This window comes from Apodemus sylvaticus, chromosome 1 (genome assembly GCF_947179515.1).
Source record: "Apodemus sylvaticus chromosome 1, mApoSyl1.1, whole genome shotgun sequence".
Taxonomy (NCBI): domain Eukaryota; kingdom Metazoa; phylum Chordata; class Mammalia; order Rodentia; family Muridae; genus Apodemus; species Apodemus sylvaticus.
This window is the reverse complement of record NC_067472.1, coordinates 156,116,216-156,140,688: the sequence shown is the minus strand read 5'-3', so window position 1 is coordinate 156,140,688 and position 24,473 is coordinate 156,116,216. Positions and strand designations below refer to the sequence as shown.

The window sequence follows — 24,473 nt, the reverse complement described above, 5'->3', positions numbered from 1 at the left end:
AGAACAGAAAAGGGCAGATTAGAGGAGGCTTGGGTTTGTGTGCCCCCACCCATGTCCCGATTGACTAAATAAGGGGAGCTGGTGTCTAAGGAGGGGTGCATCTCTTCTCTCCTCCAAGTGTACAGGTTCACCTCAAAGTTTATCTTGTAAAGCCCCTGATTTTGCCCCTGAGCAGGCATCTCTCCTGTTTCATGTACTAAAATGGTTTATCCTGGGAGTTCAGACTGACATAGATGATTAAACTTTACTGAGAAACAGGCATTGGTGTGCTCCTGACATGTGTGTTGGCTCTTTCTATGTTTCGATCAGCATGGCTGAGGGTTGGGCAAGAGACAATGACAAGGACAAGAGGCAGCTGTGGGGTTTGTCTAAGGTAGTAGGGCGTCCGGCCCTACAGCAGATGCTTACAGGTTTTAATCCTTGAAAAAAAAATGACAAGAAAATTCAGTTTTCCCTAGAACTTTTAAAATGTAACAGGTTAAAATGCTTTATATGTTTAGAAATTCTGAACTGATAGTGTTTGCAATTATATGTGTTGCTTGCTCTTTGTCTTTAGCTATGGGCACCTCCAGAGTGGGTCTACCAAAGGCAGGAGCTTCATAGACACTAGTGGACTATATGAAAAACCTCCCAACAGAGGAGACATTTCATTTAAGCCATTGTTTTCAACTTACTCTTTATGGTTCTTTATTATTTTAATTCTTTTAAATTGAATTTTCTAACTAGAAGCCAGTTGGCTTGAGCCTTATGTAGTAACAATCAAACTAGTAGTTTATTAGTTGAAACTCAGAAAGACTGAATAGCATAAACACACACACACACACACAGCCATTATTACCCTTACAACTGAGAGTTGTGCCTGTTTTCACACCTACTTCGTGTGCAACAGTACTAGAGAGAATTAACAAAAGTATCTAATTTCAGTTTTTCTGGTCTCTTCAACACCATCATTGTTTCTGAAATACATCTAATTGTGTGAAGTCAGCACTTTCATATATTTGTCTGATGTTTTACTTTTTTCTAAGGTGTCATACAGTACATGTAATAGAAATGGAAAAATGAATGACTTTCAGTAAAATTAATTCAGCTTTGTGGGAGAAAAGCACACAAGAATTCTACTGTGGATGCTGTAATAATTCCAAGACACTGCTGATGAGTGGAAATGTGTGTGTGTCTCCAATAGAGGATACTTCCAAAGAGTCTTGGCCATGGAGTGCCCAAGAGCATCTGGTCATAGCAAATAACTAATAAAAAGAAGCAAATTTGCTTTGCATTATAAAAATATCAAAAGAGAATTGATTTGGGGGGTTTCTTTGGGATTTTGCTATGCATCCATATTTCAAAGTATAAAACAAATTTTGATCATCAAAATGTGTCATTGACAATAACCATCACCCATTTTTTGCATCTAAAGTTGGTTTGGCTTTAAAGTTAATTTTCAGGATTAAATATTAAATGTTTTTTTTACAATGTAGAACACAGTTTCCAAACAAAGGCCTATCCACATTGCATGTCTTTGCAGGATGAAGACAGTTACTGAATCCCTGACAATAATAAAAGCTACCCTCATAATCTGAGACTGAGACTTGGTCTTATAAACCACAGCTCTTTGAGAAATGCTGAATTCAAATGCAATTCATCCGGGAGCCCAGGATGCAAATACGACTGATACTTGGCAGTCTGTAATAAGAGACTGGAGAGAGTAGAGGCCACTAGCAGTCTTGGTCTCAGGAACAAAGTTTAAAAATCATATTTTCCCCCCACAAATGGAAACTTGTGGCTGATACATAGGAATACCTCCCAGGAAGGAAGGAAAAGTGTCAGTTGGGTGGGGGGGAGGCTAGCTTAGGACAACAGTGTCTGAGCAAACAGGTCTCACAGAAGGGACCAAAGCTGACTACACTTCAGGCTGTATCTCAGATAGAGGACACCATGAGTGTATCTCCACTAAGGTAGATTCTGTATGCATGGGCACTAGTGCCAAGGAATGCAAAGGTAAGATACATAATGGGGGAGTGTCTGAGCCATCTTCTGGATATTTGTTTGCATCTTTCACAGGTGCCATTGCACAGTAACTGGCAGCTTTTGTATCCAAGGCCATTTATAAATATCAAACTACTAGTTGAAGAAGGGATTAGCAAGAATATCTCTTGAAAATGCAATTCCTCTGTGTGTGTGTGTGTGTGTGTGTGTGTGTGTGTGTGGTGTGCACACACACACATGTGAGTGTGTGTGAGTGAAATATTTATAAGGAATACTTTCCAGTACTTCCCATGCTCCTGAAAGGTAACACAACAAACTGGAGTAGTGCCCTTCCCTGCTACTTTTTGGTTGCTCACTACTTGTCTGGGGAGAGGGGAAGGAATAAACATGAATCAAGTACTCTTCAGTCATCCTCCAGAGCAGCACTTAAAGATACAGGTATCCAACCCAATAGACCAGGTTGAACAGCAGGAAGGATGTCGGGAAGAAGACCCGAGAGTAGGAGTCCAGCTCAGAGACGTCAATGTGGATGCGGCCTCTCCTCCAGGAGCCAGACTTGCACTCCTCGTAGCAGCAGAAGAAGCTCTGGCAGTCTTTGCCATCCAGACACTCATAGACACAGGTGTCCTCAAATTCCTGCCAGTACATGGAATTGTTTAATGTGATCATCACAGGTGGTGGGGGCCTCATATCCAGGAGAGAATAATTCTGCCGGCACAAGAACAGCAGAACAATCATGAAATGCAAGTAAGAACAGCCTGAACTACATTGAACAACAGATACTACTTCTGTCTGCCACTAGACAAGATGGATGCAGGCCATGCCCACCCCACACTTACCCATTGCTTGGCGGAACCTGTTCATTGAATGCACTGAAGCTCAGGGAACAAGGGAAAACATGTTGCTGTTGAAAAAATTTGTCCCAGATTTTGAGGGAGGGTGGGAAACACATTTTCAAAATATATTAGCCATTACAAGCCTCAGTTCTGTTACCCGGTAGCAAGTATGTACACAGTGTAGATTTGTTCCTTCAATGTTAAACCACAACCGCATGGATGTTATAGGATGGGAAGGTAAATGTGGAACCTATTCAGACTAGTAAACAGTAGCAGGTGTTATGTACTAACATGGAGAGAAAGCACTGTCACTGCGTGTAATCCTGGAAGAAAGCTTGAATATGTGTAGCTTAAGTACTCTCCACCCCCAAGCTCTCCTCCTGTCTTGGAAAAGTCAGTGTGGGAAAAAAAGGGAGAGCTAAAGACTTGCTGGCTTTTTTTTCAGGACTGGAAGGAACCATCCATCTTGCGAAGCTTCCAGTGGAACCCTTAGGTTTTTTGATAGCTGTCCACCCCTCAAGAGCTGTTACCCAGACTACTCCACACTCCGCACTCTACACTATTACCACACCCTACTCCTACTCGCTTAGGGAGAGGCATTGTTTAGTCTACATGGAATTGACTACATTGTGGGAGGCAACTGGAAAAGCTTACCCATCTGATATAATTTAGTGGTTTTCATTTTTATTTAGAAAGGCTCTTATTAAGAAATAGACTAGCCCTCTAATATCAGACATGAGAAACCTTCTTTTGACTTTTTGACCCAGGTTGTTGGCTATCAAACATCCGGCCTATAACTATTGGGTTTTGTTACCCACCAGGGGTGGAGTAAGTCCCCCCCTGCTGAAGATACAAATGTACTTCAGATGCAAGGCCCAAAAGTCGCTGAGCTGGAGCTAGCCTGAATGCCTCCTCCATGACAGCAAGGTGTCATGGGAGCAGAAGGTGCCAGTTGAGCTTCTGAAGGAGGAAAGCATCCTACAGTTCTACTTAGCTATCATGTCTATCAACCACAAATATGAACAACATGGCATGATACAGCAGTGTCACACTTTGGTGGACTTAAGGTCTGCTCAAGAAAGAAATTATGTTTATTACTGGAAGCCTAGCCAATTACCCAGGGCTAGTAAATTCATGAATCTTGGAAGAGAACCTACAACCACCAGTTAACTAAACCAGCATAATCACCAACAATATTCAAAGTATGTGTCTTTCTTGTCCACAAGTAATCACCCCTCATCAAGGAGATTTTTCTTTGTAACAGAAGCATCAGTACAAAAAACCCACAACGAATCAAAGTGCAGTCACTTAGCCTAAAATGGATCTATATCCCCAAATCTACGGCTCATGGATCATTGTTAAAGAGGGGCAGGAAAAATGTAAGAGCCAGATAATCTTGCATTTTGTTATTGTGTCTCCTAGTAATGACAGAATCTATACTCACAAAGTCTCACCAACATGCCTGCTGTGAGCTGAAGAGGCCAACACCAATAGACATGCCAAAAATGAATGGTAAAAAGCCCAGAAGGTCGCAACTCTAAGAACCATTAAGACATGTTGAAAGTGGAAGAAATAATTTTCTCAAGGGAAGATCACACCAATTCGTGATCCAATACCAATGGTCATCCCTGAAGCACACATACAAATAGCATTATACAGACTGATCAGGTTATATTTAGGAATATATATATCTGTGTACATTTACATACATTCATATAACAATAATGACTAAAGAGGCCAAAAGTTTGAAAACACAAAGAAAGGGTATATGGGAGAACTTGGAAGGAGGAATGTCAAGAATGAAGTCACTCTGAATTGTTAGAGTCTGGGCCATGCCACATAGAATGCACTCTGCTTCACCAGAGTCCATATAAATCTTCCTTACAGGGACAGTCACATTTACCTTAAGTAAATTGTAGAATTTAATTAAGATAGCTAGGTTCATGTCTGTGAAGCATCATAAATGGGGACAAAGTGACAGAACTGTTGAGTATTCAGAGCTACTCCATGAAGCCTTCTGGAGCCTTGAACCTGGGAAGCATGGGTGTACATGTATATTGTTGGGAAGAGTCCTCTCATAAGCAGAAGGCTTTGCATCAGTGTTCACTGGAAGCACTACTGTGTGCTCTGAGGCATAAGCAGAGGTGGAAGACTGGCCAAGTTCAGCCCTGATAAGGATGTGTACCCTCTAGCCTCCTGATTCGGAGGCCCAAGTGTGCATCAAAACCATACTTTTCCAGTGCATTGGATGAATGTATGCCTTTCTGTCAAGCTCCATTTGGTAAAATCTATCTTTATTAGACAATAACTCTATTAAAGTCTTTGTTTCATGTGTGCTTTGCCATTTTAAAGCCAGACATTCACCAACTCAGTTCTTCAACATTGTGTACTATGTACTCACTCGGATAGTCCGAATGTGGACTATGGGTTGTGGGCCTTGAGGGAAGACATTGATCCAGGCTGGGCATAGAAGAGTCCTCAGGGATAGAGACAAATCGCTAGAGATGGTGACCTCAGGGGTTGCAAGAAAAGCAGCAGGGAAGGTTCTTGGGTCCCGAGAAATCTCAATTTTTTGTTATAACTTTAGGGATATGAAGTACAGGATGCTGAAACCCAGTGTCAGGAGAGCTCCAGGATCTGATACCTTGGGAATCTGAAATGATTTCCATTTCAGAAGACTGAACTAGGATCTAGGCTAAGACACTCCATCCATGGCTGGATTATGTGCCGTGTAAGCCCTTGGCTCCATGGACCTGCTCCATTGGTTCAAGTATTTCACACTGTGCCTAAAAGAGAGTTAATAAATGTTTCTTCCTTAGCCCAGCTAGTGCCTGGCTCCCTTTTCCTTCACCACGTGTATGACACAGCCCCATTTTCTCCATGGAACACTGCTTTTCAGATGCCTGTGAAAAATGTTAGCCTTCCTGCTATGAACATAGATGAGCATGTGTCCTTATTGCATGCCTGGGAATCCTCTGGATATATGCCCAGGAGAGCTATAGCAGGGCCCTCCAGAAGTGTCATGTCCAATTTTCTGAGGAACCGCCAGACTGATTTCCAGAGTGGTTGGACTATCTTGCAATCCCCCCAGCAGTGGAGGAGTGTTCCTCTTTCTCCACATCCTCACCAACACCTGCTGTCTCCTGAATTTTAGGCAAATAGTTGGAACTGGAAAATATCATCCTAAGTGGGGTAACCCAATCACAAAAGAACACACATGGAATGCAATCACTGATAAGTGGATATTAATTAGCCCAGAAGCTTTGAATACTCAGGACACAATTAGAATATCAAATGATTCCCAAGAAGAAGGAAGGAGAGGGCCCTGGTTCTGAAAAGGCTTGATCCAGCATTGTAGGGTAGTACCAGGACAGAGAATGGGAGGGGTGATTGGGGAATGGGTGGAGAGAAGAGGGCTTATGGGACATATGGGAAGGGGGATCCGGGAAAGGGGAAAACATTTGCAATGTAAACAAAGAATAAAAAATAAATAAATAAATAAAATAAAAATAAAAAGGAAAAGCATTAGCCTTGCATTTAAGTTAAAGAACTGACCCACAGGGCTGTGTGAGAATCTTGCCCCAACCATATATATGTTCAGGGCCATGTCCTTATCCCCTCTAGAGACTTATAATTAATTCTCAGGTTTTCTTGGAATGAAATAAAATAGTTGAAATGGTGATGATTTTGACAGTTAAATGTTTCTCCACCCTTCCCTCTCTGCTGTGTGAGCATTAATTGTGTCTTCTTACCGACAGTGGCACCTTTTGTTATGAATTGACTTCATAATTTCTTCTAGGACATCAACCTCTCCTTTTTGCCCACAGTTTTCTTCTGGGGGAAGATTTCCTTTTTCTCTGAAGTAAAGGATCCTGCCTTTTCTTTTGGTAGAATAATTTCTACACCAAAGACATCAATATTTTCTTCAACAATCAGGCCTCTGGATGTGTGTGAATAATACTCTTGGGGCTTTGGGCTATTAGCTCAGATTGGTGTCTGTCACCCCAAGCCTCCCTTGTCTATGGCCTTGTCTAATACTCATTGAAAGCATTTTCGGGTTTCTCGGGGCTGGCAAGATATTCGCCCACTCCTCTTCTGCCAAAGTCCCATGATACATATTTGTAGAGTAACAATTATATACTTTTTCCTCATAAAAACTGGTTAAGATATGCAAAATATAATGCATTATTCATTAAGAGCTTAGAAGTCACCTGTCATATACAGGTGGCGTGAAACAGTCAGTGTCATTACTGTGTGGATACAAGTCAAGAATAAAAGTCATAATTCCATAAAAAGATAGCACATGGCAAAAGTGGTAGCCAGATCAGTGGTTTAAAATGAAATCTCTAAGTTTTCATTCCAGTTTCCTTCTTACTAGCATCTATAGAAGTTGATTTTGTACTGAATTTTACTCATTGTGAGCATAATATAAGTTGATATTTAGACACATATTATCTTAAAAGTGCTCAAAAATTGAGGGAGTCATGCTATCTCTAGGAGGAGGAATATGTTGTGGCTGGTAGCTTGGTAGAGCATGACAGTGAAGCAAAAGCTAGAATAAGCATGACACTATAAACTGCAGGCTAATGTCCCTAGTGTACTCGCTCTGTATTTCAGTTGGTCTATAAAAGGTAACATGCATAACAATTAATATAAAGACATGGCAGATTGCTACTTAAAATATTAACAGATGTTTGAGCTGAAGAGATAGCTTGGCAGATATCAGTTCCTTACTAGGCATGAATACATAGAACTTGGATATTGATAGTCTAGCCAGAAGAATGCATGCTACATCAAGGTCCTCATGTAGAAAGATGAGGATGTTTCTCCCATTTTGTGCTTGTTCTGATTTGGCTGTTTTAGTAATAAAAACATTTTTAAAGGATCAAATGCAGCATTCATTTGAATTTAACGCACATATCGATGAAGAGCATATCTTTCAAAGAAAACTTAAAAGTCTAAGAAGTATTGGCACCTCTAAAGCTATATATACATACAGAGGGTGCTTGAAGGCTAATTCGATCAGGAATCCATCTTGTGGAATCTGGATGTAATAACTGCAGGAAAAAAAAAGAAGCCAGAATTGTAAAGAGGGCATGGATCTTGGCAGTCTGGAAGGCATGCGCACTCTTAGCCCTGCCACCGCAGGCACTGACACTGGAGAAATGGAAGGTATCCCCTTCTTATTGCCCCATCTACAGGATTATCTTGCTTTCTAAGATCCTTAAGGACACTGCAGCATTTCAGAGCACATTTACCTTAAGCCACCATTCTGCTGCAACTGAGCACACCTTGGCTGTCCTCACCACTCACCGATGTCTTCTTCTTCCTGATGGTTGGCTTCCGACAGCTTGAATAGTAGTTGAGGGTAGCATACTCCATCAGTGCGGCAAAGACAAACAAGAAGCACACGGTCACAAAGAGGTCCATGGCAGTGACGTAGGATACCCGAGGCAGGGACTTCCTGGCAATGGTGCTGAGTGTGGTCATGGTTAGCACCGTGGTGATGCCTGCAGAAGAGACAGTTGTCAACTTGTAAGAGGTCCGCGTACCAGACTGAAAGGCCGATAGCTGTGCCAGTTTAGAAACAAATAGGTTTTGATTTTGACTCTAAGTGTCGTCACAGGCAGGTGATATATGTCAGTTGCCTGTAGCCACTTGGCTGTGGTAGAACAGCCTGCTGTCAGCTTGGTTGGGAGGGGAGCAACCAACACCACAGTGTGTGAGGTGAACTGAAGCTGAAGGAGGTGAGGCACGGTCAGTACATTTCCCAACTGCATTTCAAACTTCTGATGGGTTGTGGGAATATAATAGCATCCTATATCAACGAACACATACTGATAGATTTTAATAGATTTTAGTAATTCATTGCTTGTCATTTCACCTTTGAAATATTTTGAGATGCAATTACAGCCCATCACCTTTCTGTGTGTCCTATGCTGTTCTGCACTCCATGTCTGTCTTCTCCTTCATGCTGTCTTTCTGCCTACTGTGTAAACTCCTGCCTTCTCTACCCAGCCCCAGCATCACCCTTGGTGAGATGCCTTCTCTGAAAACACTCATGGACCAGTTTTCACATTTTCCACTCTAATTTGTCAGTTGCAGTTGGCATATTCTCGTATTTTACATCACACAGTTATTAATATTTAGGACACATCATCAGGTTTCATTTTGTGTCTCGTTTGTTCAGATTGTTTTCTTGTGTCTTATTTTCCTTCCTGATGTTCCATGAGTTACAACCACTTGTAAAACTCCTTCTTGAGGTTTTTCTTTTCACATCTTAGGACCATGTGTTGGCACCTGAAGTCTCTATGATGTCTTTGACTGCATATATACATACACACACATATATATGTATGTGTGTATATATATGTATGTACATGTATACATATATGTGTATATATATGCATGTCAATGGGCCCTCCAGTGAGAACACAGGATTTATCCCCCTTCAGTAAAATGTAGAAACATTATTGCTTTAATTTTCTATGATTATAATATAATTTTACTTAACATTTTCTTTAAACAGTTAAGTATTGCCAGGCGACATTAGATTCTCAAAGCCTGCAGAATTCAAGCCGAGTCTCCTTCCTCCTGCGTCCCGGGCTTCAGAGAGAAGCCATGTCATCCAGTGCCTTGTGGGCAGGATCTCCTTCTGCCTCCCGGGCTTCAGCAAGAAGCCACGGTCATCCAGTCTGTGATGCCTTGTGGGCAGGATCCTGTGTTTTTATTTTCTACCCCTTTCAAGGATTTTTCTATTTTTGAGTTTGATTGAAATTTGCCTTAGCTTGAAATTCTTTAGATTTATATCTTGCTTTGAATCTACTTAGCTTCATGAAGATGCACATTTGTCGGCTTTTTGAAAAAAAAAATAGGAGAAATATTTAGCCATCATTTTCATGCCTTGAAAACGTATATTTCAGCCTTATTGGCTTCTTCTGGGGCATCCATAGCAGAAACATTAGATTTTTATTCCTTGGCAGTTGACGAGCACCAAGTTCAGTGTGGTCATATATTTTCAGCCTATTTCCCTCCTTGTGGCTCAAATCACTCTTGATCTACACCGAGGCCCACGATCTTTCCCCATCACATGACTTGTGAGTTGTTTTGTCTAGTACAGTTTTCCTGTCCTAGAAGTGCATTTGCACTGATGCTGTCTTGCTGAGACATCTGCCTCTTTTCATTTGCCTCAAGTCTGCTCATCAAGGTGCACTCTTGCCAATGTATTAGAAGCCCGCTCAGATAATCCTAACATCTGTGCCGCCCCAAAACTGGCTTGTTTTATGGTATCATCCATGACTGTTGACTGTATTTTTGAATATTTGGGGATTTAGCATTTGTGATAAAAAGTGATAATCTACAGTAATTAAAATTTGTCATAATTATAACACATTTTGCCAGAAACCTTTAATACAAAGACTCTTATGTACAGCCAAAATTTCTTATAGCCCTGTATAGTTTTACCAAAGCTAAATGGAAAGAATTTACAGTGGAGAAGATATTCTTATATATAACTAGTAAATCTTCATATTTGTATATAATGTTCAATAATATTACATATGTGTTCAAGTATATTTTATGTCAAAAATATACCTGTTTTCTTCATTAAAACTATTTGTGTTCTAGAGTTTTTTTTTATGTCATCCAATATTAGATTCATACATTTTCTTCTAGAAATTGCACAGCTTTGGCTTTACTAAGTGCGTTTTGTGTAAAACTTTGTGTGTGTGTGTGTGTGTGTGTGTGTATGGAGAGTCTGTGTCACCAAATAAACATCACTGTTATCTGTATACATGATACATACACACACATACACACGCATGTATATGTATATGTATGTGTATGTGTATACATACCTATGTATGCATGTGTATAGATGTATGATTGCATTCTATACTTTGCTGTGTTTCATGTTTACATTTGTGCACACTGCTTGTGATGGTTTGAATGACCTCAGTAACTCATGTGCTTCAATTCTTTGCTCCTAGTTGGTGGAACTATTTGGGAAGGGTTAGGAGGTGTGTCCTTGTTAGAAGACATGTGTTACTAAAGGCAGACTTTGAGGTTTCAAAAGCCTATGCCAAGCTGTCTCTGCCTTATGCTTATGGTTCAGGATGCGAGCCCTTGTCTACTTACTAAATTGCTTAGATATAATAGCCAAAACTCACATGTAACCCAGATTAGCCTTGCCTTATGATTCTCCTGCTACTGAGAGATTTACAGACTATTCTTCTAGGCTTAGACAAGGAGCCAGATTTTTTTTTTCCCGAGACAGGATTTCGTTGTATAGCCCTGGCTGTCCTGGAACTCACTCTGTAGACCAGGCTGGCTTTGAACTCAGAGATCTACCTGCCTCTGCCTCCTAAGTGCTGGGATTAAAGGTGTGTGCCACAACTGCCCAGCTAAGGAGCTGGTTTTTAGTATTAATTATATCAGAGTTTTACTATTTCTATTGATTCTATTTTTTTTTCTTAAAGAGCTGATTTTGTATCAGTTTTCATTAGTCTAATTAATCTGAGTTTTTTTTTTCTTCTGGTAGTTTCAGGTGTTCTGGAATACGTTTTTTTCAGCTTTTGTTTCATTCAAAGTATTTTTATTAGAGTAAGAATTTGCAAGTGTATTTTCTATGGGTTTGAATGGACAGGGTTTCTAATTTAAACATTTAAATGCTGACAATGCCCTGGTCTTCATTCTTGCAGCTAAGCGGTGAGCCGTACATCAGAGGCCATGCTTCCTTTATGAGGCAGCGTCTTTCTGTTGTAGGACAACTGGATCTGATGGCCTCTTTTAGCCTTTTGGTGCACCGGTACACATCCACACTCAGAGAGAAACACGTGGATAAATAAGTCAAATAAAATATATGTCATTTTGAAAATGTAGGTGCTTTTGGGAACTTGCCAAAACAAAACTCTTCAGTGAAAGGAGGCAATCTGTCCACAGATTATTGAGAATAAAAGACGGAATGTTGATCAAACCTGTATCTTAATCCAAGCTGACCTGCTTAGGGGCACCATGGCAACCTGGGCCTGCGAGAAGCTGGGCTTGACTTCTCTGGAATTTTGGTATTTTATATTATTTATTTAACATACTCATAAAATGTTATTTATCTTTTAATCATAAATATTCCATTACTAGTACACATTTTATAATATTTACCATTTACATGATCATAATCCTTGTGGGTGCCTTAGAAACATTTATAAGTAAATGCCAACTGTTATATACCATAAACAAAAAATGTCTCTTTGTCCTTCAAAATTATATAGAAGAAATGTGGGCAGGTTTTGGTGTTTAAAAGTTTTATATATATATATATATATATATATATATATATATATATAATTGCATCTATACAGTTATATCTATCATCTATATGTAAGATTTCAGTGCTGAATTTGGCAATAACAAGTTAAGTATTCACTTCAAAAAGTATTAGTAATCTATTTAAAATGTTTTTTATATATGCCATATATAGATAAGTACAACTAAGGGAAGTATATGTTATAGATATTAAAACACCAAAAAAGTATGACATCAGATTCCTCCTCTAGCAGGATCTTTGAAAGTAGTAAATTTCATGTTTTCAAATCATATATGAGACCATGACAGAATTTTTCATGTAGCAGATTTTCAAAGAGAATTTAATATCCTAAGCAGATGTAAACATTTTATCCTGTCATTTTAAGAAGGGACATTTTGCAAATAAGAATGGTAGATACTTGTGCTGGCTTTAGATATACTCTTAGTCAGAGAGCACTTTGATCATGGTATGAAACTCTTGCTCTTGCTTGTCATCTAAATTTTCAAAACCTCCAAAGAAAAATTAAGAATCATGTTTCTGAGGCTTGATGCAGGTTCAGAATTGATGGCGGCAAGGCCAGTGTGAAAGTGAGGTTGGGAGTCTGCTTCCGAGACTGGAAGGAGGAACAGTTGGAAGCATGTGCACTGAGACTTCAAATTGGCTGTGGCCAAAGTAAGTCAACAATCCACTGATGTTAATGAGTGACTGCGGAGAGCAATACACCCTTAGAGGACGCTGAGGATGCCATCAATCATACAGCACCAGTAGCACTGCAGCCAAGAGTTCCATATCAATCCCCCATGATATAAGCCTAAAATAAAGTTAACTTGGTTGGGCTGGGAGTTCCTGTTGACAGCCACCATGGTCCTTGGCTGTTTAGCTAATGCACCACGTCCTATGTGTTATATGGAGCCAATTCTAAGAAACAACTCATTCTCTAATAGCGAAGCAGTAATGAGGCTTTGAGTAATTTATACAGTCTAAGAAGTGGATTTTATAAAAGTTAAATATTTGAAACCTCCTTGGCAGAAAACTGCCTATGCTTCTCATATACACTACTACAAAATAAAACTTACTTTAAAAAAGAGAGACACAGAGAGAAACAAAAACCTAACTTGGATACTAAAAAATATTAGCCTGGTTCAAATAGCACTTAAACCAATTATATTTGAATTCTCTTCAATTGAAAGCATTTTGTGAATGTGTATTAAATTTACATAAAATGGTAGATAAATTTTTTTTTTTGCAACTTACCCAATGTTGTTCTTGCTGGTGTTGCATCTTTTTTGATCCAAAATGACACCCAGGACAGAACTACAGTCAGAATACAGGGGATGTATGTCTGGATAGTGAAGTATCCCATCCTTCTGCTCAGTTCAAAATAGATAGTCATGACAACATAATCACCTGTAAGAAAATATTCCCCAAATCAAGATTATATTCATGAATTAAAATAGTGCAGGGAATTTATCATTTAACTTCCAAACACAATTACTTGAATAAAAACTACAAGTATAGCAGCGTCGATTGGAAAAAGTATCAAAGGCTGGTGTTATTGAACTGAACCATGCCTGTGCCTTTGTAAACATTTCACTGTACAATGTAAAGGGTGTACTAAAGCATGTTAATGGGAAAGGGGACAGTCATGCACATCTCCTCAATGACAAGTAATTTGATAAGGAATCGTTGCCAGATACCAGCTGTATGCTGTATAAGTTATACCAAGATTCACAAGTATTTCAAACAGATCTAGGGCCATTCTAAGGCTATTTTCTTCTATAATAGCAGGGATTAAACTTATTGTTTTTCATTTTAATAATTCCATTATTTTTAGAGAGAGGAACATGGTATTGTTAGCTGTGTCCCAGTGTGTCACTGTAAAAAGACACATGTATCTCTATATTAAGTGTCTATTCCTATCAATGTCTTTTTATATAGATTAAGTTCTTGATTTACTTTATATCCTGATTATAGCTTTCCCTCCCTCCTCTTGTCCCAATCCATCCCTCGCCTTTTCTCTCCCTCTCCTCCTCTCCCCCTCTTCCCCTTCTTCTTAAAGGGGAGATGTCTCATGGATATCAAGCAGCCTTGGCATACCAAGTTGTAGTAAGCCTAAGTGCATCTTCTTGTATTGAGGCTAGATGAGATATCCTGATTAGAGGGCAGGGATCCACAGGCAGGTAAGGTAGTCAGAGAGAGTCCCTGCCCCCTTTTAGGAGTCTCACTGAGGACCAAGCTGCACAACGGTTACATATATACAAATGCCTTAGATTTATCCCACGCATGCTCTCTGTTTTAGTCTCTGTGAGCCATAATGGGCCCAGGTTAGTCTGTAGCTTTCCTAGTGATGTCATTTACCCCTCTGGTTCCTTCAATCCTTCCCCACCTCCATCTTCTACAGGATTTCCCAAGCTCAACTTAATGTTTGGCTGTGGGTTTCTGCATCAGTTTCCATGAGTTGCTAGGCTTCTCTGATGATAGTTGTTAGGCTTCTGTTTGCAAGTATAACAGAATATCTTTAATAATGTCAGGGGTGGGCTCCCTCTCATGGCATGGGTCTCAAGGAGGGCCAGTCATTGGTCGGTCCATTCTTCAATTCCTGCTCCATCTTTTATCCCAGTACATTTTGTAGGCAGGACAAATTGTGGGCCTAAGTTTTTATGGTTGGTTTGGTACCCCAAAAACCTCCATTGGAAGACTTGCCTGGTTACAGGAGATGGCCAGTTCAGGCTCTATACGCCCCATTCCTTGGAATCTTAGCTATGATCATACTCATAGATTCCTGGGAGTTTCCAAATTCCTAGTTTTCTAGCTCATTGTAGAGATCCCTTCCCTAGATCCAATTGTCTCTCCCAGTATGCTCTCCCTGTCTTCCCTTCACTCCATCCCTTTTGTTCACATCCCTCCCTCTGATGCCCTCCCTCCATCTAGTCCCCAATGTCTATTCTATTTTCCTTTCTTGGTGAGATTAAAGTGTCTCCTTAGGCCTTTCATACTAGTTTCTTTGGGTCTATGGCTTATAGTATGATTATCTTGTATGCTATGGACGTAATATCCACTTATGAGTGAGTACAGTCTGTGTTTATCTTTCTAGGTCTTGGTTACCTTGCTCAGGATAATCTTTTTTTAGTTCCATTCATTTGCCTGAAAATTTCAAGATGTCATTTTTAATAGCTCAGTAATACTCCACTGTATAAATTTAGCACATTTTCTTTAACCATTTTTCAGTTGAGGGACATCTACGTTGTTTTCAGTTTTATGAATAAAGCTGCTGTGAGCAGAGTTGAGCAAGTGTCCTTGTGGTAGGATGGGACATCCTTTGGTTATATTCCTAGTTGTGGTAAAGCTGAGTCTTAAGATAGATCTATTCTCATTTTTCTCAGAAACCACAAATGGATTTCCAAGGTGGCTATAGAAATTTGTACTCCCACCAACAATGGAGAGGGGTTCCCCTTGCTCCATCCACATCCTTACCAGCATGAGATTTCACTGGAGTTTTTTTTTAATATTATCCATTCTGAGGAGTATAATAAAGAATCCAAGAATAATTTTGATTTGCATTTCCTTGGTGACTAAGAATGTTGAATATTTCAAGTGCTTCTCAGACATTAGAGATTTTTCTGTTGAGAATTGTCTGTTTAGATCTGTAACCTATTTTTGACAAAGAAGCCAAAACTATACAATAGAAACCATATAACCAACAAATGTTGTTAGTCTAACTGGTGTCTGTATATAGAAGAGTGGAAATAGATTCATATCTATCACCCTGCACAAAATTCAAGTCCAAGTACATCAAAGACCTCAACATAAAACCAGATATACATCCTCTCTTTATGGTCATTTAATATTAATAAGGTCAATTAATATTAATATCAATTAATATAATATTAATTAAGCTCAATTAATATTAATAAGCATTACATATCTTAAACAAAAGAATGTGATAAATTCACTAAAATCCGGCTTTACTTTAGGCTCAAAGCCATATTTTTCCTTAAAGTAATAGTTATTAGAATAAGGAAAACATAGGAAAATTTAAGTATACCAAATTATATAGAAAGTTAATCAGCTAATATGATTATATTCGAATTAAGCTCTAGAGAAAACTTAAGGATAATTACTTGGATTTCTAAGTAGTTATTACTGAATCATCTTTTAAAATATTTTTGTTTAAATATTAGTTAGATATTTTCTCTTTAAATACACCCATTTACTTGCATGTTTAAGTTGCAGCTATTTATGTTTAGAATTGCATTTCTTTGAGACATGAGAGTTCTCTGTTGATTCTTAACTGGGAGAAGGGTCAAGAGCATGAAATGATGCTACATAAAAATAGCATAGAATAATGGTTTCCACTCGAAAATCTAAAGGACTAGGGACTTGTGCACTTGTTTTAAAGCCAAGGAATAGTTATGTAATACACACATTGAACATCAGCATATCAGTGGTTTCAAAAGGGAAATGAGATTACATGGGAGGTCGTCATGGCAGAATCTGAATGCTTGAGGGTATCCTGGAAGATGCAGAAGATGAGATGCTGCTCACAGGAACAGAAGGGATCAGCGGCTGGAGGTCAATAGAGACACTCATAACTGAGGCAAATATGTGGCAGCTTAATGCAGAATCGCAGAGGTGAGGAGTTCCCAAGATCCTCAAAGGGAGGGTGTGAGGAAGCTCCCAGTTTGTCAGAAGTGTAATTATCATCAGCGCTTCCTAGTCCTTTTCAAGCTATCAAGTTTACTAAAATCAAAGAAACCCAGACAAACATTCTGAAATATCAAAGGCCAGGAAGATTTGGTGACTAAATTCACTATGTTGTCTGTCACTGGTAAAAAGGAGGTTGGAAAAAAGTGAGAAAAATCTGGTCCTTACAGTGTTTATGTAGTAATGCTGAATCAATATTAGGTCATTTAGTTCTCAGATGTGCTACAGCAGAGATGTGAAGAAACTGGGTCTGAGGTGCTATCCACACACTTTTTCTGTAAATCTGAAAACTTTTCTACACTAAAATACGCATTTACTTTTGAAAACCATAGTCAAGAGTTACAATCTCTTTATTCAAAGTTTTTCAAAAATTCAAGATTTTACAAAAAATTTCAATGTGGCTAAGGCCAATTCTTTCATGATTCCTCTGTATGAATACAGCAGCCACTGGAATAATGGTAGTGTAGAGGATCAGTGGGTGACATCATCTCTTACTGGCCAATTGAAGCAACCCAATCATTTGTCTGTAGTGATGGCATGTTAACAACATTTATTGACACCATCAGAAATAAGTTTTCAGGATAAACAACTCATCATCAGAGATACGTATTTTTTAGGATAAACAACTAATCTAAATCATAAAGACAGAAACTGAGACAAAAACTTAGCTGCTTCTAAGAACAACTTAAATGGGAAAAATATAACCACACATTATCCAGTAAGTATATGTAGTGTGAATTTACATCTAACTTGCCAAATGTTAGTTGTGAGGTGTCATTATGTCATTAAAGTTTGAAGTTCCTTTGTGGCCAAAGTTACCTTTTACCTTCCTTCTGCTACTTTTTCTCTTAAGAGAATGACCAGATTTTCCAAGTAAAGACTATGAAAATTGTGAAAAGAGCCACCCCATGGAGTACTTTGTGAGAGTAAACATACATACATACAAACATAAACACATACAAACATACACACGCATACATATATACATACATATGCATATATATACATACACACACATACCTGTACATGTTCAGTGAAAAATGTCCCAATGTATAGAAAAAACATAGAAAAACTAATTTACTAAGCCAGAGGTGGAACCCTGACAAACCCAGCATTACATCTCAAGGGGGAATGGGATGAGTTCAAGGACTGGAACCACAGCCACAAACTCTTCCAAAGACTGGGTCTTACTTAAAGCATCAGATGACATCTTACTTCCTCACTCCAACAACCAGCATAAGAAACACCTTAAAGGATAAGTAGTGCGCTCAAGGTAGAGATAATACAAATGAGGGTGTTGAAGAGCAGAAAGGATGATCAAAAGCAGGATAAAAAACTAGCCTGCTTTTTAAAAGAAGTTTTTATTTTACTTATGCATGTGTGTATATAGCGAAAGGCAGTTGTAAGCTAGGTGACGTGGGTGCTTCAGTCTGTTTTAGTATAAAACATGTCTACCTTACAAATGAAATTATAGGTCAAACACCAGGTCAAGAATAGCAGTTTGAAGAATCAAATCAATCAGCCGAAACAGAAGCAGGAATGTATATAAAAATATAATTAAAATAATAAACATTCCAATGGAGAAGGTAGATGGCAGCGAAGATAAAAGCAGGTCAGCAAAAAATGTTAAGAATGGAAAAGAAATGATAATCCAATAGTATGAGAGCTAAAGCAATCCATTGGCTGATTGCAGCCAAAACTCAAAATGCAAAAGCCAAAAAATCAGGTAAATCCAATATGAAACACAAAATGGAATTTGAGTTTACAAGTCTGAACAGAGTGAAAAACTACCACGCAAAAGAAACAAAGAGCTCAAAATACTTAGAATTTCACAAGACATAGAAGGATAGAATGAGATTATTTTACTAATCCAAAAAACTTCAATATCAGGATAAATACAATACATACAAAGCAACAATAACAATGAAACATAGACATATTAAGGCAAGGAATTCACATAACAGCGCAATGTTGTGAGTGCGTCTATAGAAAAGAGAAATGTTCCCTGCAGAAGAACAAGGCTTGTTATAGACTTTTCTTCTGAAATTGTGCAAGGATATTAGTTATGTTTTTATTACTGTGATAAAACACCGTAACCAAGAAGGTGCTTTATACAAGAAAGCAGTTTTTTGGGCTTATGCTTCCAGACACACAGAACTCAGGGCAACAGATTGAAGGTATAGCAGTAAGACTCGAAATCTCCCATCTTAAACCACAATCTCAAAGCAGAGAGAATAAATAACCTATGACTCAAGTTTGGCCATACCTCCAAAGCCTTTCCAAACAACATCACCATCTGGGGGCAAAGTAATCAAATGCCCAAGACTATGGGGGTCATGGAATTTAAGCCACCAAGACAAGGAAAGGAACTCTTTGGAGACCTCAAAGCAAACAAAACCAGAATAAAGAATCCAAAGATTAGCTTCAGCAAGAATACGTTTCTAAAGGTGAAAATAATAATAAAGTTTCTCAGATGTATAGAATCTAAGGGAATACCTCAACATTTGACTTGCTCATGAAAAACTGGCAATAGAAACAATTCAAACATAAAAGATCAGATTTATGCAGACACTTACATGTTAATAATCCAATAAATAGCACTAGGCTTTTAATTTACTGATTTAAAAGATAACTGCTTCAAGGTAAAATTAAGGCTTTATATTATAGCTGACAACACAAGAAAGGACAAGAAACAGTAACTATCTAAGAGCTTCAGGGAAAATATTGAAGTATGCTATTTAGAGGCCTTTGTAGAAGTTCCACATTAGCAAAATGCAATCTGGAAACAAACTCAGAAGGTCAATGTGTATCATAAGTCCTAGAAAAATTGCTAAGCTATTTTAGAATCATTATGAAGAGTAAGTCAATGGAAAAGATACAATGGAAGCACAAAGATGCTTCATTGAATTTTAAAGCAGCAAAACATAAAAAACCCCAGAGCTAATGGAGTACATAAAAGCTAGGACAGTACACTTGATTCCAATCCATCAATATTTGGATTATACACTAATGGTCTAAACCCAGAGATAGCAATTCAAGATTGAACTTTATGAGATGTGAAAGCCACTTCAGACAAAATGATATAATTCAGTTAAAGGCTTAGAAAATAGGGAGCAGATACAATGCCAATTAAAGCTAGTGTCACTCTTCTGAAGACAGCAGGCTTCAGAACATGCACTATGACAGGAATAAACAAAAGTGCCACTTGATGATAAAGGCAAAGATTCCTGTTCCCAGGAAAACACACTACTCCACTATTCTGATCCATACAGATCCAAAACATATGAGTCAGAATAATATAGAAATATGTAAGATTATTTCTCCTATTATATGATACATAATACAGATTACATCTTATATTTTATATAAAATAAAATGTATTTTATTATGTATAATATATTTTATATATTTCTCTCTCTATGTTTATAAAACATATAATACATATTATATTCTATTACATATGATATATTTATATATTATATATGTTATAATATATTATATATTATATAATATATTATATATTTTAAAGATATATACACTTAAATAAATATATGTATATAAATAATTTATAAGATAAATATATTAATATATTATATGTAATAACTATATTAATATATATGATGTATTTATATATGATATATAATGTAAAGTAAAAACTATATACTTATGTAATATATTATCTACTTTTATATGTAGATATAGTGAGAAAACTTACCAAGTCTAAGTTGTTAGAATAAATCATTGGAAAATATGATGCTGTCTGGATGGTATGAGAAATAGTAAATACAATTACACACCATTTAAGATTATAAACCTGGAATTTCTAGGAAAATGACAGATTTAATGGTATTCTGTATGACCCAGTAAAGGAAACTAGTCAAAATTTAAGTGAGATTAATCATTCTGGAAACCAGTGACTGGAAGGTTTGAAGTTTGGGAAGTGATCTGGGCAAATGAAGTGAAAAGACGTGAGTGAAGCTGAACCCAGCTGCAGTAGTCCAGCTCCCTGTGGGGAGAGGGAAGGAACACCTCAACCAGGAAGGAAGCCATGGGCCCTGGTACAAAGAGATTGGCAGAAAACACCAGCTCACAGCCCATGCAGTGCCAGATCCAATTTCAAGTCTTAGTAAGACCGTCATTCTTCCAACAGGAGTACAAAACACCAAGGATAACAAGAACAATCTTGAATAAAAATAATCCTACAAGAGTCATCATCATATTTGATTCCAAATTATAGTATAGAGGCATAGTAATAGGATCAGCATGACACAGGCACAGAAACAGACACATAAATTGGTGGAAAAGAAATGAAGACTAAGATATAAGTCTATGCAACTACAGTTACGTGAGTTTTGACAGATGTCAAAATCACACCATGGTGGTTTGAAGATGCTTAGTACCAGGAATGGCACTATTAGGTGTGGCTCTGATGAAGGAAGTGTGTCCTTGTGGGGATGCACTTTGAAGTCCTATGCTGAAGTTCCTACCAGTGATGAAGAGAGCTTCCTCTGGCTGGCTGCAGAAGACAATCTCCATCTGGTTGCCTTTGGACCAAGATGCAGAACTTTCTGCTCCACCAGCATCATGTCAGCCTGCAAGCTTCCACTGCCGTGCTTCCTGCCATGATGATAATGGACTAAACCTCTGAAAATGTCAGCCAGCCTCCATTAAATGTTGTACTTTATAAGGGTTGCCTTGGTCATGGAGTCTCTTCACAGCAGTAAGACCCTAACTAAGGCATATACATTGGAGGAAAGACAAAATTATTCAATAAATGGTACCAGGAAACATGAATTTCATCCTGCAGAATAAATGAAAGTGGACCTTCATCTGTCTCTGTGCACAGCATTCAACTTCAAATGGATCAACAACCTCAGCTTAAGACCTTATACCCCTAGTTAGAGGGAAAATAGGAAGTTAGCTTCAACTTACATGTGCAGGTATAGACTTTCTGCATAGAACTGTAGTAGCAGGAGTAAGACCTGCAGCTGAGAAATGGGCTCTTAAGAAATTAAAAACCTATATAGAAAAAGAAAAGGTTCAAGCATGTGAAGAGGAAACTCAAAGGATAGGAGAAAGTCTTTGCAAACTATGCATTTGACAGATGATTTATATCTAATATGGGCAAAGAGGTCAAGAAAATAAACATCAAGAAAACAAACCATCTACTTAAATAATGGGCTACATCTTTAGTGCTTTCCGTCTCTCATTCCTACCTCTCCTGTTATATTCTTTCTCCCCTCTGTTAAAATACTCTCCGATTTCCCTCCTCCATCCCCTTACAGCTCCTGTCTTCTATGTCTTATCTATCTAGAACTCCTGCTTTTTCCCTATCTTATGATCCTTTTCTACTTTCCTGGCTTTCCTAGTTACTTCAGGTCTTACACTTAAATCTAATGATTTTGGGTAAGGGTCTACAAATAAGAGAAAACATGTAGTGTTTGTAGTTTTTTCTTGGGTGGGGATACCTTGGTATATTTTCTAGTTCTATTCATGTATCCACAAAATCTGATTTGATTTTTCTTTATAGCTTGGTATAATTCTCTCCATCCCCTCTCTCCCCAAGCCCCGTGTGTGTGTGTGTGTGTGTGTGTGTGTGTGTGTGTGTGTTACTTTCATTTTTCATTCATTATCTATAGAAATTTTCCACTCTCTAGGTGCTGAAAATGGAGTGGCAGTGAATATGTCTGTGAAAGTATCTGTAGTGGGATAGCAAATCCTTTGGGTGTATGCCAATGAGTGGTAGAGCTGGATAAATTAGCTTCTTGAGAGTTTTCCATTCTGCTTTCCACAGTGGCTGGACCAGTTAGCCATCCCACCAAGAGTGAACCAGGGGTCCCTTTCCTCCACATCCTCACCACTATCTGTTGTCAGTTGTCTCCTCATAGCCATTCCAAATGGAACCAGATGAAATTTCAAACTTGTTTTCAGTAGCATTTCTCAGAATCTTAACATTTTCCAACTTTTTAAAAGATATTTCTTAGGTATGTATATTTCTTCCTCTGAGAACTTTCTGTTTAGATCCATAGCTGATTCTTTTTCATGTGTGGCATGGTTTTTTCTTTTCAATTCTTTGTTTTTGGAGATTTTCTTAAATCCTGGATAATATTAATCTTGTATCAAATGTATTTTTAGCAAGGACTCTCTCCAACTCTGTGGGTTTCCTTTTTGATTTACTGATTGTTTCCATTCCTATAGAGAAGCTTAGCCTTCTGGGGTTCCACTGTCAATTGTGGATCTCAGTTTCTGAGCAGCTGGAGTCTGTTCAGAACATCTTTTTCTGCACCTGTATTTTGTAGTATTGAGGGCAGGCATCTTTGTACTCACAGAGAAACACTAAGAGAACCAGGAATGTTAATCACACAGAGAAGATAAAATCAAATATCTGCAGTTGGTCCAGAAAACTGAAAGTGAGGTTGTTAATGATCTGGTGACCTTATTGCTATTTGTGAAGGTAGAACTCACCCAAATTCCCTAGAATGATTATTCCAGACTCTTCCTTCCCTGGACCATTATCTATCCTTAGGGTAGATGTCAGAGTACTTTATGGCCTGCTGACTTCTATGCTTTGGGGTGAGAGACCACATTAGATTCTAGGCCTGTTAGTTACAGGATCCACCTTCCTGGTCACATGTACTTTGTGAATAAGTATTTCTGTGTAGTCACACCTTAAGCTATATTGTGCACCTGAAATGGAACTCACTATTATCTCAAAACCTTTTCCCAAATTGTATTGTTCTTAAAATATGCTGACAGCAAGCTTCCTGATATTAGATTCCCAAAGTCTGATCCAGGTTGACAAAGTCTGTCTGCACTGGGTTTTTATTCATATCTGTTCACAGAGTTTGGCTCCCCGTATTATATTGCAGGGATCCCCTCATTGAAGAGTGTGGCTTATATTTTTTCTAGCAGCTTCAGCCTTTCAGGTTTCACACTGAGATCTTTGACACATTTGAACCTAATTTGCAGGCTTATAGATAAGCTTATTTTTACAATATATACTTTTTATAATACTACATATATGGATATAGCTGATTTAGATACCACATAGGGTGATAATATTTCATGAAAGACTCATAACCTGTTTAACAAAATCCCCTGTGCCAAGGAGGAAAACTTCCCTTAAAATTCATGTCAGAGGGTACAAAATTCCCCAAACAATATGGGCTATTTTCACTGACATTGGTTGCCACCTAGAATTTGAAGGTAAAACTCCTTTGCTGAAAGGAACATATGTTTTGGACACAGAGCTTGAAGGAATCAAGCTGGAAGTCACCTTGAAGCTTTTTCCCTAACCATGACTCTCATAGTATCAGAAGGAGCTCTGTCAGCTGCCATGGGAAAAGAACAGGCAGTGGTTCAACACAGCTGAAAAGCTCCTGGAGCAAAACAATGAGCACGTTATCCACAATGGAGCAATCATGGCCCCTCTATCTTGAGTTAACCAAATGCTCTCTAATTGAACACACACAAGGCTTGCTGTATACGAGTGGATTTAATCCTGGTACTGTAAACCTAGCCAGCTCCTGTAGCTGAAGTGTCATGGATCTGAGAGGTGAACTCACAGTTGCGATTTTTTGAAACCAATATAATTTCTAAGTATATACTAAAGAGTATTCTTCTACCCACAGATAAGTGTAGCTCTCACC

At 38.3% G+C, this 24,473-nt stretch overlaps 1 protein-coding gene across 2 annotated transcripts in view; it reads right to left on the bottom strand.

Moving 5' to 3' along the window:
- Positions 1-2,322: 2,322 nt before the first annotated feature.
- Gabrg3 (gamma-aminobutyric acid type A receptor subunit gamma3) overlaps positions 2,323-24,473 on the bottom strand; it is a 670,721-nt gene continuing 648,570 nt past the window's right edge. Inside the window, exons 7-10 of one of the 2 annotated variants that reach the window (XM_052178531.1) lie at positions 13,375-13,527; positions 8,133-8,329; positions 7,817-7,876; positions 2,323-2,691 (exon numbers count right to left, since the gene is read on the bottom strand). In XM_052178531.1, the coding sequence (XP_052034491.1) occupies positions 2,410-2,691; positions 7,817-7,876; positions 8,133-8,329; positions 13,375-13,527 (692 nt within the window). In that variant the 3' untranslated portion in view covers positions 2,323-2,409. The remainder of the gene's footprint in view (positions 2,692-7,816; positions 7,877-8,132; positions 8,330-13,374; positions 13,528-24,473) is intronic. The other variant, XM_052178537.1, reaches the window with a different exon arrangement.